Source organism: Gymnoscopelus microlampas (assembly GCF_963454915.1).
Source record: "Gymnoscopelus microlampas genome assembly, chromosome: 10".
NCBI classification, from domain to species: domain Eukaryota; kingdom Metazoa; phylum Chordata; class Actinopteri; order Myctophiformes; family Myctophidae; genus Gymnoscopelus; species Gymnoscopelus microlampas.
The window spans coordinates 7862168-7875091 of NC_139947.1; the positions used below are offsets into that span (position 1 = coordinate 7862168).

Below are 12924 nucleotides of genomic sequence, written 5' to 3' on the forward strand. Positions count from 1 at the left end.
AAATTCCTCAATATTCTGCCTGTGACACCAGCTGCTTCGCATCCCATCACTGTACTTGCAGGATGTACAATTAATATCAAACGCATTATGCTCCAATACTTATGCAAATCACTTCGCCAACACAAAATTCACGTCCGGGTGTTTCTTTTCACCAGCCAATCACCTTTCACGTTGCCACGTCCGTTGCCACGTCGCGCTGACGTACGCTAAACAAGCGCTGCCGTGCGCACAATCCAAACGAGCGCAAAGGCGCGCAAAAATAAGCCGACCATTGCTTAGACACAAAGTCAGACCTGGCAACGCAGCCTACGCCAATCATGTGTGAGAGATCTACAAGCTATGGGGCAGAGACGCCACCGTATCTTAGCAACAACTACAGCGCTCACTCTCATTGGTCGTGTCACGCTAAGAGCAGTCTCCAGACAATGGCATCGCAGATAGCTTGCTGTTACTGCTGTAGCCATCACAGGCAGTTGCAGCACGACGGACAGGGCGCTGTGATAGCTGCCATGTCGCTAACGCTAACGTGGTTGTCATGCCTGCAGCGGCTGTGCAATCACTTTGTCAACAATGCACGTTCGTGTGGTGAATGTCAATATTGCTGCTCAGTTCGTCCATTGTAGATGGTGTATGTTTGTGTGTGTCTTCTGGAGAACTATGTAGCTCCACAGCAACTACAGTAACTAACGTAATGGCAGGACCGCCCCGTGCAACGCATGTTAGGCTGCATTATGGTCATGTAGTAATTTCAGATAATTTCGCTCCGATTAGAGCAGTGCTTATCAACCCTTTCAACCCCTTTTCACGCCCCCCCCCCCCCCCCCCCCCCGATCTACAAGCTCGAAACGCCTCACGTTGAGAGGCTTTGTAAGCTTGTAGATCGGCTATTTTCTACATGATTGCCTCTTTCTTACATTCTTTGCCAATGTGGCCCATGTTTTCATAGTATAGTTTGTTGACTACTTCTGTTGCAGAAATGGCCATTTCCTTTACTTTCGTTTTTTTATTGTCTCCGCCAGGCCGAAAGGCATGGCGCAAGACTATGTTTCACCCCCTGTCCGTCCGTCTGTGATAGCTAATCTCTCACATCGTTGACTTGATCGCAGCAAAATAACAGCCCGATGTGGAGAGTCAGTGAGAGCTGGATAAACGAGGTAAAATGTGTCAAAAGGAGTCTGTACGGCTGTCGATAAATGAACACATGACGTCGGTGGGAGAGGAGATATTGTGTCTTTTGGACAAACAGCAGCGTGGTGCTGATGTTTGTTGTGTGAAGCAGCTTAATGTTAGAGTGTTTGTGTTGGAGCGCCTCAGTGCGGCTGCAGAGTTCATGTGCAACCTCTTCCAGAGAGACACAGAGACACTAGAAACTCTGCTGGGGAAAAAAAACACTGCTGGCCATTGACTTTCATATGGACATTGATCTACACACTGCAGGTATATCTGCTACACACACAACATCAAACTACACACTGCAGGTATGATGCAGCGTTTGCATTACAGCCAGCATGCCAGCGTAGTTCCCATATGGTTTCAAGGTGGGCTAAACCATATGGACCCCATGTCAGCAATGTCAGCGCCATCCACTTCAGTCCCAACTGCGATGCCCATGCAGGCTATAAGTAGCTTCTACCTGGCCCTTAGGTGGGCCCCAACTAGCCATGTTTATGTGGGACCAAGGCGGGTCCTAACTGGGTTTGCCCATGCAGGCTTTACCTGGGTTCTACCTGGGCCCTAGGTGTACCCTAACCAACCACAGTGCAGTGCCCATCGCTCCAATTGTTGTGACGTCAGGGCTCTCAATACTGCACATTGGTGGAGGAGGAGGGGCCGCAGGGCGACCGCACACATCGCTGAACCAATGGTAGCCCACGGATGTTTCCTCTGGGGATTTACAATCTGCCCCTCTATGCCACATATCATCCGCACTACAGGGTCTTCACTGACCGAGCCACGGCCCCACTGACCCTCATGACGCTACGCCACTTATATGAGTTGCCAAGTGGCCGCGGGCGCAACGTGGGCGTGGCCGCGGGCTAGACGCGAGCCCCCGCGTAGCGGGGGCGAGCTTCTAGTCAATTGAATCGATAATAACAAAATATATATATTTTAGAATTCTTTACGATTCACTGATATATCAAAAAGGTTTTGATGAATTGAAAAAGTAATTGATAGAATAGTTGCTAAGAAAACAGTGGATAGTCCAGTGGTAGAAGACAATAACATGTATATTGTATTGTATTGTGTTCTATCCTACAGGGCTGTGGAGCCTGTCCTTATGTGTCACTCATCAGTACCATTTTGTAAATATCAAAATGAACTGGACAGATGCTCAGCAGTACTGCAGGGACAAGTTCACAGACCTGGCTACTGTACCCACCCTGGAGGACGTCAACACACTGGACCGTATGGTGGATGGAGTAAATATTTACATTTTGTACTCATTTACACCTTTCTTACACCTGCTTTTGAATCATGCTGAGGTGGAAAAAAATACTGTTTAAAAACATGTTTGTGGTGTTTTTAACGTCTACTTGGGCTTTTCTGTGCACCTCACAGAGGATTTTTTTTTTCCAGAGGTGAAAAGTAACTAAATACATTTACTCAAGTACTGTACTTTTTTTGTACAATTTTGAGGTATTTTTTACTTTACTGGAGTATTTCCAATTTTCTGTACTTTTACTTCACTACGTCTCAGAGGCAAATATTGTACTTTTACTCCACTACAATTATTTGAAAACTTTAGTTACTAGTTACTTTGTAGATTTAGATTATTACCAGTAAGACTCCCTAATCGGGAGATAAGCGACCGTAGGTCACATGTATACAGAAGAGGGCTGTAACGGCGATTGGTTCCCAGTTGTGTGGGCAATGTATAGTTTTGTTTGGTGGTCTAAGAAATGTGGTGGCAGGCATGTTGATGACATGAGTGTAGACATACTGTGTAGTGTGTAGCAATTTGCGTGTTTTTAGGGGCAAAACTGTAGGAGTAGTGGGCAAAAATGTGTTGTGAAAAGCGGCCTGAAGGTGGCGCTAGAAGAGGGCCATGTGAGAAATTAGGGGTGGGGTGTCCGCGTTGCCTTGGCGGACGAATAGGTACCGGCCGCGGCTCTCCCGGACGCTCCTAGCCCGAGTTACGGCATTTTATGTGAGCTGCAGTGGCAGGGGGTCCTCCACTGGGGGCGCCACCACTTTTGCATCCGTTCTGGAGCACCAGGAGTGGGTGGTCCCCGGGAATGCCCCGTGAGCAGCCCCGTTGGGGTGGTCATTTGGTAATTTGTCCACATGTGCTCATTTTTTACACTTGGGGGTCCCCGAGGCAGCTGGGGGTCCCTGGAGCTCCGGGGGTCCTTGGAGGGTGTAGTTTGGCAGGTAAGGAGTGTGTGTGCAAAATCTGGCATGGATCGGGGCAACGGGTGCGGAGATATGAGCAGGGCAAAAGTGTGACGTGTGTGACGGAGTGACGTGACGGACGGACACCTGGAGCAGGTTTCTATAGTAAATGCGACCTACGGTCGCAATTACAAAACATACATTAACCACTTCAGCCCTATGTACATTTCGACCATTTGAAAATAGCCGATCTACAATAGATGCGGGGTGGGGTATATGCGGGGCTTAATACCTGAAAATCCTATAAATAAAGTAGTAAAAAAAACTTTTGTGTGATATAGAATGGCACGAAAAAAGTTCTCTGCCTGACAGTGTATGCAATGTGGCCCGGAGTGAGTGTGGAAATATAGTGGCCCTCTCCATTTCCATCATAAAGTTGCCCACCCCTGCTATAGAGGGTTTGTACAGTAAGGGCGCGCTCCCACCGCACTTTTATTTATTACCTCTGGGGCGGAATCTGGGGCGGAGTTGTAGAGACAGCCAGACCCCTGTTACTGAACAAACATTAAATAGCCATGATTACTAGAGGAATATAGAGCTATTTAACACTTATTTGAACAATTCATTAATTAATTATTTAATCATTTTTTTATTAAAAAACATAGCCCATTTACAAGCTCACAATGAAGAAGGAGCTCCAAGGACGGCCATATTGGTCAGTTCAAAGAAGAACCACATCACATGGCCAGGCAAATGTATTTGCCGTGTGATGTGGAAAGCACTTTGAATTACTTTACATAAAACATTAAGACTCAGAGCAAACACATGATAAAAAGGACATAACAAAAATAGAAACAAAATAAAAATGAGTAGAAAATAAAAGTAAAGTTGAAGTGCTGAAGAAAAAAAAGGCAGCAGTGTTGGGAGCAGACACTTGTGAATACAAATGGTGTTAATAGTGTTTAGAGAAGTTGTTAAAACACATATATGTGGAATGGTTATTGTGAAAAATATACCTGAAAGATTATATAAAAAAAAAAAAAATCTTTGTCTAGGACATGTCCCACTTCCAGTCTTCCCCAGTAATACAATTTGAAGAGTTGTTTAAAACTTTAATTAAAGTTAATAAGACGACCGACGACCAGAGGGAGTGTGGTGCCCATGTGTGAAGTCGATCTACAAGCCGAGAGCTTGTAGATCTGCTATTTTCACTGAATGTTTGCCCATGCATGGGTTAATGACTTTGGTGTCCCTTCTTTTAAGGTAGTCTGGATAGGCCTGTATAACGATGTCAACTGGAGATGGTCACTGGCAGATGAACGCTTCTACAAAGATGCAGAGGAACACAAGTTCAGCAAATGGGCTCCTGGAGAACCAAACGAACTAAACAAACTTTGTGCCGTCATGTATGCTAATGGTGAATGGAGAGATTACGTCTGTGAAACTCGGCACCATTCAATCTGCTTTGACCACACAGGTGAGATGTGTTTATTATCGATCGTTGTGAAACTTTGCACACACACTCCCAGTATGCCCAGGTAGAAACTGTCACCCAGCAAGGGCTCAAAAATGCAATAATAGTACCTCAAAACTGTACTTTAGTACTGGAGTAACTCTGGGTGACCCTTAAGGGTCCATTTGGTTCCATTTGTACACTCTCACGGTGTCTAACTGAGTACATGTACAATACATAGTTACTTTTCACTACTGGCACATACCGTACCTTACACGAAATGTTGCTACAGTAACTTTGATTATTCTAGTGTTTATTCAAGTTCATTCATTTTTTAAACAGGACAGTAATGTTAAAAGTATGCTCCACCAGACTGTGCAAACATTAATACGCCAACACATGGATTGAATACACAATATAACACTGCATTCTTGTCTGTCAATGTACAGTATGTACCTCTAGCCTGGTAAACCCTCCCTCCGGACATCTCAGTTCCATTTGATTTCAGGAGTGAGTCTGGCCTGATCTCCCTTTCTGCAATATTGGCTGTGGGCTGGAGTTGGGCGGGAGTAATAGCGTTGACTGACAACCCCTTCAGCCAATGATCGTTTTTCCCCTTCAGCCAATCAGCAGTTCACCAGACTAATTTGACCCAACGGGACTTTTGAGACGGCCATGCCCAAAATAGGTTGCCTTATTCGGATACATGTGTGTCACTGCCCGCCGGCCGGTTCTCTGAATTTGTATTTTTAAATAGGCTCTGTCATGATTAATTGACCACATATATGAAGTTAAACAACTAAATTCTATCCAAACGATATCTTATAAGTAAATTCCGTGCCTCAAAATAGAAGTTTGAGAGCTTTTTGCAGTAAAAAAACAGCAGAGAAAATAGCGGACAGAAAAGATGGCTGCCGTTTGTGTTTTGTCGGCTGTATTCAGGCTGCACTCGGTGCCATTCGGGCTCACTCGCCACCTGATTGGCCAACTGTAGCTGTCAATCACAGAACGATGCGCGACGACGCTGATAGGCTCGTCCGTTTGGCGTACAGAGCCAATATTGCAGAATGGGCGTTCATGCCAGACTCACTCCTGAAATCAAATGGAAATGAGATTTCCGGAGGGAGGGTTTACCAGGCTAATGTACCTCCACATTTCTGTCTAATAAAGTATTCAATCAATACTCAAGATACTCCTGAATCGACATCAACACTCGTTACTTGAGAGCATACAAATGGAACCAAATTTGGTCACATTTGAGTTAAATTAACACTAAGGATTTTGCAGTGTAGATTTGGGTTAGCCTGGCTCCAGACCATTTTTGGGTCCCAGCCAGGGATATATATATAAAAAAATAAAATGTAACTTTTATCAAACAGGGGTCTGTATCAAACGGCCATATTGTGTACATTCTATACAGGAACTCACTGTAGTTTATTTTCAGAACCGATAGGGAAATATATCATCATTAAAAAACGACTGACATGGTCAGAGGCTCAGAGGGAGTGCAGAGAGAAACACACAGACCTGGCCAGTGTGAGGAACCAGTCTGAGAACCAAGAGATCCAGAACATGCTGTCCGAGGGATGGTTCTGGATCGGTCTGTACCGAGACTCCTGGAAGTGGTCCGATGGGAGCAGCTCCTCATTCAGGAACTGGAGCAGCGGGAAACAAAATAGTGGTCCATACGCATGTGCTGCACAGGTGCCTGGCGGTCGGCCCAAATGGGCAGTCTGGACATGTGACACAAAACATTCCTTCATCTGCTACAGTGGTAAGTGATAACTTATAACTCACGGTTACTTTGGCTATAAAGTGCTGCGGTTCAGAGCTGGGCCAAGGTTTTTGGGGGCTCTAAAATGAGAATTCTACTGGATCTACTGTATATGGAGCCGTCTGGTTCATTCGAAAACTACCCCCAATACCCAGCCAGAAAGATTTGGCACCATTAGAAATATAATTAGATTCATAATAAGTCAAATTAAATCTAAAGGTAGATAATGTGTCATACTTCATATTCAGTTGTAATGTTCAGAATCAGTAACGGGTGGTATCAGACTATAAAGGTAATCTATAGAATACATCCACTAAAACAACAAAGAAAGGATGAGATGAGGGCAAAGGTCAACATGTGAATGTTACTGTCGATTTGAATTTTCTTTTATCCTTCAATTTTGGCCAAGAGAAATAAGGATGAACATTATTAAAAAATATGGAAAAAGAAAACCCTTTTTAATTTCACTTCATTATACTGTGAATAATATTGCTTATAGTATCTGGAATCTAATCAATGAAATGGGTGTTTCTTTTCAAAGCACCAGTGGAGAAACAAGTGTTGAGAGTGAAACTGACCACGAGCTCCTCCCTGGATGTGAACGACCCTGCAGTGCAGGAAGCCATTTTGGAGCAGGTAGAATCAAACTGTATTATTAATTAAAGGAGAACTTCACCCATTTTCAACCCTATGTTCATAAAATTTGTCGTCACTAATGCTCATTATGAGATAAACATTTCTGTCTACTCACTGTGTGTCTCAGAGGAGGGCTGTGGGTTCAGAAACCTGCCCAGTGACATCCTCAGTTTGGTCATTTCAAACAATTCAAACCTTTTTGGTTTACGCAAGAACAATGGCTTCTGCAAGTTAACTTTCCAGGAAGAGAAAGGCTGTAGTTTCTATTAGCTTGGAATCCTGGTAGGCAGGTTTCTGAACTGTCCACAACCCACCTGTGAGACACAGTTGCCCTCATTTATCAACGCAGCGTAAAAAAACGGAGTATATTTGTCCATATATTCGGCCGTACACCAACGTCGAAGTCACATTTATCAACGCATCCTACACAGCTGATCCGAGCTTACACTTGGTCCCAGCGTTGATAAATGTGACGGCTGAAACCGAGCGTCATTTAAATAACACGCCCTTAAATATTCTCAAAACGCCCCGATTTTACGACGAACCAATACGACCAAAGACATGAAAAGCCAATAAGAAACAGTTTCCCCCGCTGGCCTCGCCGCACACACACACGCACGCGCCTCTCGCTCTCTCTCGCTCTCTCGCTCTCTCACACACACACACACACACACACACACGCGCCCGCCCAACTGAGACTCGGGCGGAATGCAGTGATTCCGTGCCGCCACGTTAATATTGGAGCGTCGGGTTTATATCCTTAGCCCAGCCAGGTTGTGTAGCCTACATAACTCTCTATGACATAACTCCATAACATAGGACAAGCTACTGTAAGTTTGTAGACCTCACTGTCAGTGAAAAGATGGTCGGGGCTCCCGAAACTTCTCTCGCAGAAGCACTGCTGCGCTGCTGCACTGAAAATAGCAGATCTACAAGCTCACAACGCGTCACAATGCGACCTGTTGTGAGCTTGTAGATCTGCTATTTTCAATACAGACAGATCTACAATCTTATCTGAATGACTGTTAAAGCAGTTTGTTTAAATTACTTTATAAAATTATATATTTTCACAGCGATTATTTATTAGTGTAGATATACACATTTAGGAGTGGATTATGTGTCCAGATGCTTGTCAGACAGTCAGACAATGGTGCTCCGCAGGTCTAGAATGGAATAAACGGGCGCAGCCAACGTCAACAACTGGTCTCGACCAGACGTGAGATTTCAGCCTACGGTACGGTAGGATGAAGCCCACGTCAGGATATATTGATAAATGCCGAAAGGTGCGGTGATTACGCCGTACACTCATTATTCGGGCTGCACCGCGTTGATAAATGAGGGCCAAAATGGGTTCCAGTCCATCTATAATGAGCATTTCAATAAAGGAGAGATCAAGTTGTTGCACATGAAAAGTTTTATTGAATAAAAGATCAAACATTTTGGTGATTACACTCCGTTAACATTTAACGTATAAGATTATCTTTTAATAGGGATGAACCTCCTTCCTTCTCAACTCTAGACATTGAGTTGGGAATGGAGGTGGGTTGCTTGTTGCTTGCTGAAAATAGAATGACAGGGACAGTGCCACTGTGATATGTTGCAAATGGGTGACCTGCTCCTTTATTTCATGATGTTTTCATGTACTGTATACCTTTGCCTCCTTTGCATCTCATTATTATGCATGTTGATGTTGAGTGTTTTACATATTCTGCTTTCCTGAGCAGTTCAGTGGCGTCACCTGTAGGAGATGATGATTCTGCATGGGCAGCATAAGCTTCAATGTCTACTGTCCATGCCAGGACCACAACCAATAATGTAGACAAACCCCTACAATACTGTTTATGAAATAACATGTAGGCTACTATACTAACTTTTTGATTTTTTGGAATAACTTTAGAATTTCCGCCTATAATGACATGCTGTGGTGGAAAGCAAGTACTTTTACTCAAGTACTGTACTTAAGTAACATTTTTAGGTACTTTTACTTTACTGGAGTATTTCCAATTTTCAATACTTTTACTTACCACTACATCTCAGAGGCAAATATTGTACTTTTACTCCACTACAATTATTTGAAAACTTTAGTTACTTTCTAGATTTTGATTATCATTACAAAACATACATTAACCACTTCAGCCCTATGCATTTCGTCTATTTGAAAATAGCCGATCTACAAGCTCACAATGTGAGCATTGTGAGCTTGTAGATTTACTTTTTTCAAAAGATTAGTATACATTTGAAAACTTGGGAAATTCAGCATAATGAGTACTTTCTACTTTCTTTAAATACATTTTGATACCAATAATTTTGTACTTTTACTCAAGTAAATTTTGAATTACGGACTTTTACTTGTAACAGAGTATTTCTACATTGCAGAATTGATATTTTTTCTTAAGTAAAACATTTGAGTACCTTTTCCACCACTGATGACACGCCCCAAAGAGGAACACCAGGTTGAAAGTGGATGAACAACAATGTACATATATATAGGCGGATTATGAGACAATGGGCCCCTGGCAGAGACTTGTAAAATGTACCCCCGGCAGGTCCACTGACTAACCCCTAACCCTACCAGGATTTTAGAGATTCAATGCCGTTTTGACCTTGCTTTATGCATGCCCCTCTAAAGTCCTATAGATAAACTTGCGGGATAAACATGCACGCATTATGATGGGTTTGATCCCCGGCACCGCCAACTCAGCGTGTGAGTAGCATGGCTTAGGTGCGGCAAGTCGTGCGGTAAGTACTGGGAGCTGATGGTAGGTGTTGCCCTCCACCACAGCAATCCAATCTGATCTATTTACTTACTCTATCTTGTGACATCAAAGTGAATGTTTAGGCCATTCCTTCAGTTTTCAGTAGGACTTTTGGGGCTTTGTTATCGACATGAGGGCCTCCCGAGCTCTTGGACCCCTGAGTGGTAATCCACCCCTGACCATGTATAACACACGATCAGATGACCAGACACTATTCATAATAATAATAATATCAATAATTATTTATTTATATAGCGCCTTTCATGAACCGATGGACACTTTACATCAGATCATTAGAATCATTCTGCTTTGTGTGTCTCAGATGAACCAGAAAATGAAGGACCACCAGGGGGCGCCAGCAGACATCAAAGTGAGGTGGGTGGAGCAGGCTGATGGAAGGATCTTCCACAAGGAAGACAAGAAGAAGAAACGGGAGAGGAAGCCTGTTCTGACAAAGAGGGAGCTTTAAACCACTTAACGGGGCACTTCACCCATTTCCATCCGTATCTTCATTTTAATTGGTCCTCACTAATGCTCATTATAAGATGGCATCATTTCTGTCTACTTACTCCGCGTCTCATTGGTGGGTTGTGGACAGTTCAGAAACCTGCCCACCAATGAAATCTTGTTTCTAGTGACCAAACCTGCTTACTGATGACCGACACTGGTGGGCAGGTTTCTGAATGTCCAAAGCCCTCCTTTGAGACACGTACGGAACAAGTAGACAGAAATGGGGTCATCTTATAATGAGCATTAGTGAGGACCAATTATATGAAGATAGGTTGAAAATTGGTGATGGCCTCATTTAAGGTCCATCTGGTTTTTCGTGTCCATATCAGACATATATCCCCAGATATATCCCATAATATAGGACGATCCTGATAGCATCCCATATGTAGGACGATCCTGATAGCATCCCATATGTAGGACGATCCTGATAGCATCCCATATGTAGGACGATCCTGATAGCATCCCATATGTAGGATGATCCTGATAGCATCCCATATGTAGGATGATCCTGATAGCATCGCATATGTAGGACGATCCTGATAGCATCCCATATGTAGGATGATCCTGATAGCATCCCATGTAGGATAGCATCCCATATGTGGGCGATTCTGATAGCATCCTATATGAAGGATGATCCTGATAGGACGATTCTGATAGCATCCTATATGAAGGATGATCCTGATAGGACGATTCTGATAGCATCCTATATGAAGGATGATCCTGATAGGACGATTCTGATAGCATCCTATATGAAGGATGACCCTGATAGGATGATCCTGATAGCGTCCCATATGAAGGATGACCCTGATAGGATGATCCTGATTGCATCCCATATGAAGGATGGCCCTTCAATAGTAATAGTCTTTGCACTGGTTCTGTTATTTCTTTCTCTTTTTTTCAATCTCCAAACTGTTTCCACCAAGTTTTAGCACAGTCACTGAATTTAGATATCACCAGACATGTCAGTAGCAACACGTCTATAACATTTTAAATGACCAAAATAGGGACACCACGTTAAAAATGGTTAATATTAAAGGCATAGTATTATGTAACTTTGCCATGTGTTTACATAATAAAACAATATGTCATTTTTTACCAATTATTTCCCTCTATACCAGCAGTCATCAGCCGCTGGAGTAGTGTAGTGTTTACCTGCAGGAACACATTGTCCTCTCGCTGTATTTATGGAGTTTTCACTGTTTGTTTTGGTAGACCAAAAATGTCCCCGCCTACCAAAACAAACTGTGAAAACATCAAAATACAGCGAGTGGGCAGTGTTTCTGTAGGTAAACACCACTACACTACTCCAGTGGCTGACTGCTGGTATAGAGGGAAGCGATTGGTAAAAAAAAAAGGAAAGTATTGTAAATACAGGGCAAAGTTACATACTATGCCTTTAAGTCATGTGAACTGAATTCATAAAAGAAAAATAGTAATAAAGGTCATTACACACCAGAAGCGACGCAAATAAACAAACGAAAATGGGACGCAATTATTTCCCATCAAACTTTAATTTTGGAAATGGCTCATTTATTTCATACAGGTTCATAATTGTATTTGTGCTGAAAAATCAACCTCGTTTCGAAGAATAATTACGTAGCTTAATCGCGCTCTGTGTGCATGTAGCCTCCTCATGAACACAAACAGCTGTTTAAATTAATGCAAATTAATCGCACAGAATAAACGTTCACGGTGTGTACGGACCTTAAGAGTTCAACATTAGAACACGTAATGTATAATGTCTTACATTTTGTGATGTCTTACTTTTTTTATCTGAAAACAATAAAACAAAGTGAAACTATGTATTACAATTGTAAGAATCTCTATTCATTTTTCCTGATCTGATCTTTGTGTTCTCTCTCCTAATTAGATAAAATGTGTAACCCATCTGAAAATGCATTTTCTGCTTACAAAAGAGCTGAAGAGACAGGGAGACCCCTGTTACTGAACAGACTCTTCTGTAAAACTGCTGGAAAAACTCATTATAGTCAAAAAATTCAATTGGGTTTAACCTGTCTCATATTTTCCTGTGAAAAAAAAATCTTTCCTCTAATAGTTTTAAATTAAATACAACTGCTAATCCAGTTTTAAAATAGGTTTAAAAATACTGGTGCAACTGGGCTTGAATTTAACCTGTGTCGGTTTATTTCATTTTAAAGTGAATTTAAACTGTATATGGTGTAAAACAAATTAAGTGAATAAAAAATGTGTCCAATCTTTCTGTGCATGTCAATACAATAGCCTACTGTACATTACTACAGCATCAGGTAGGCCTAATTTATATAATTAAAAAAGTTAACAATAAAGGACGGATGACACAAAACGTCAGGATACATTGGTATCCTGACCTGAAAATGCATTTTCTGTTTAATAAAGAGCTGGAGAGACGTGAAGACTCCTGTTACTGAACAAACACTCTATAGCATTGAGCACTATCAGAATATAGAGCTGTTTAATTATTT

General features: G+C 42.4%; 1 protein-coding gene across 1 annotated transcript; it reads left to right on the plus strand.

The window, feature by feature from the left end:
- Positions 1-2315: 2315 nt before the first annotated feature.
- On the plus strand, positions 2316-10421 carry LOC311053227 (putative C-type lectin domain family 20 member A; the record flags this gene model as incomplete). Its single annotated transcript, XM_084068684.1, has 5 exons — positions 2316-2420; positions 4597-4810; positions 6231-6560; positions 7102-7196; positions 10275-10421. The coding sequence occupies 5 exons, from the start codon at positions 2316-2318 to the stop codon at positions 10419-10421; spliced, it is 891 nt and encodes a 296-aa protein (XP_083924810.1).
- Positions 10422-12924: the final 2503 nt, after the last annotated feature.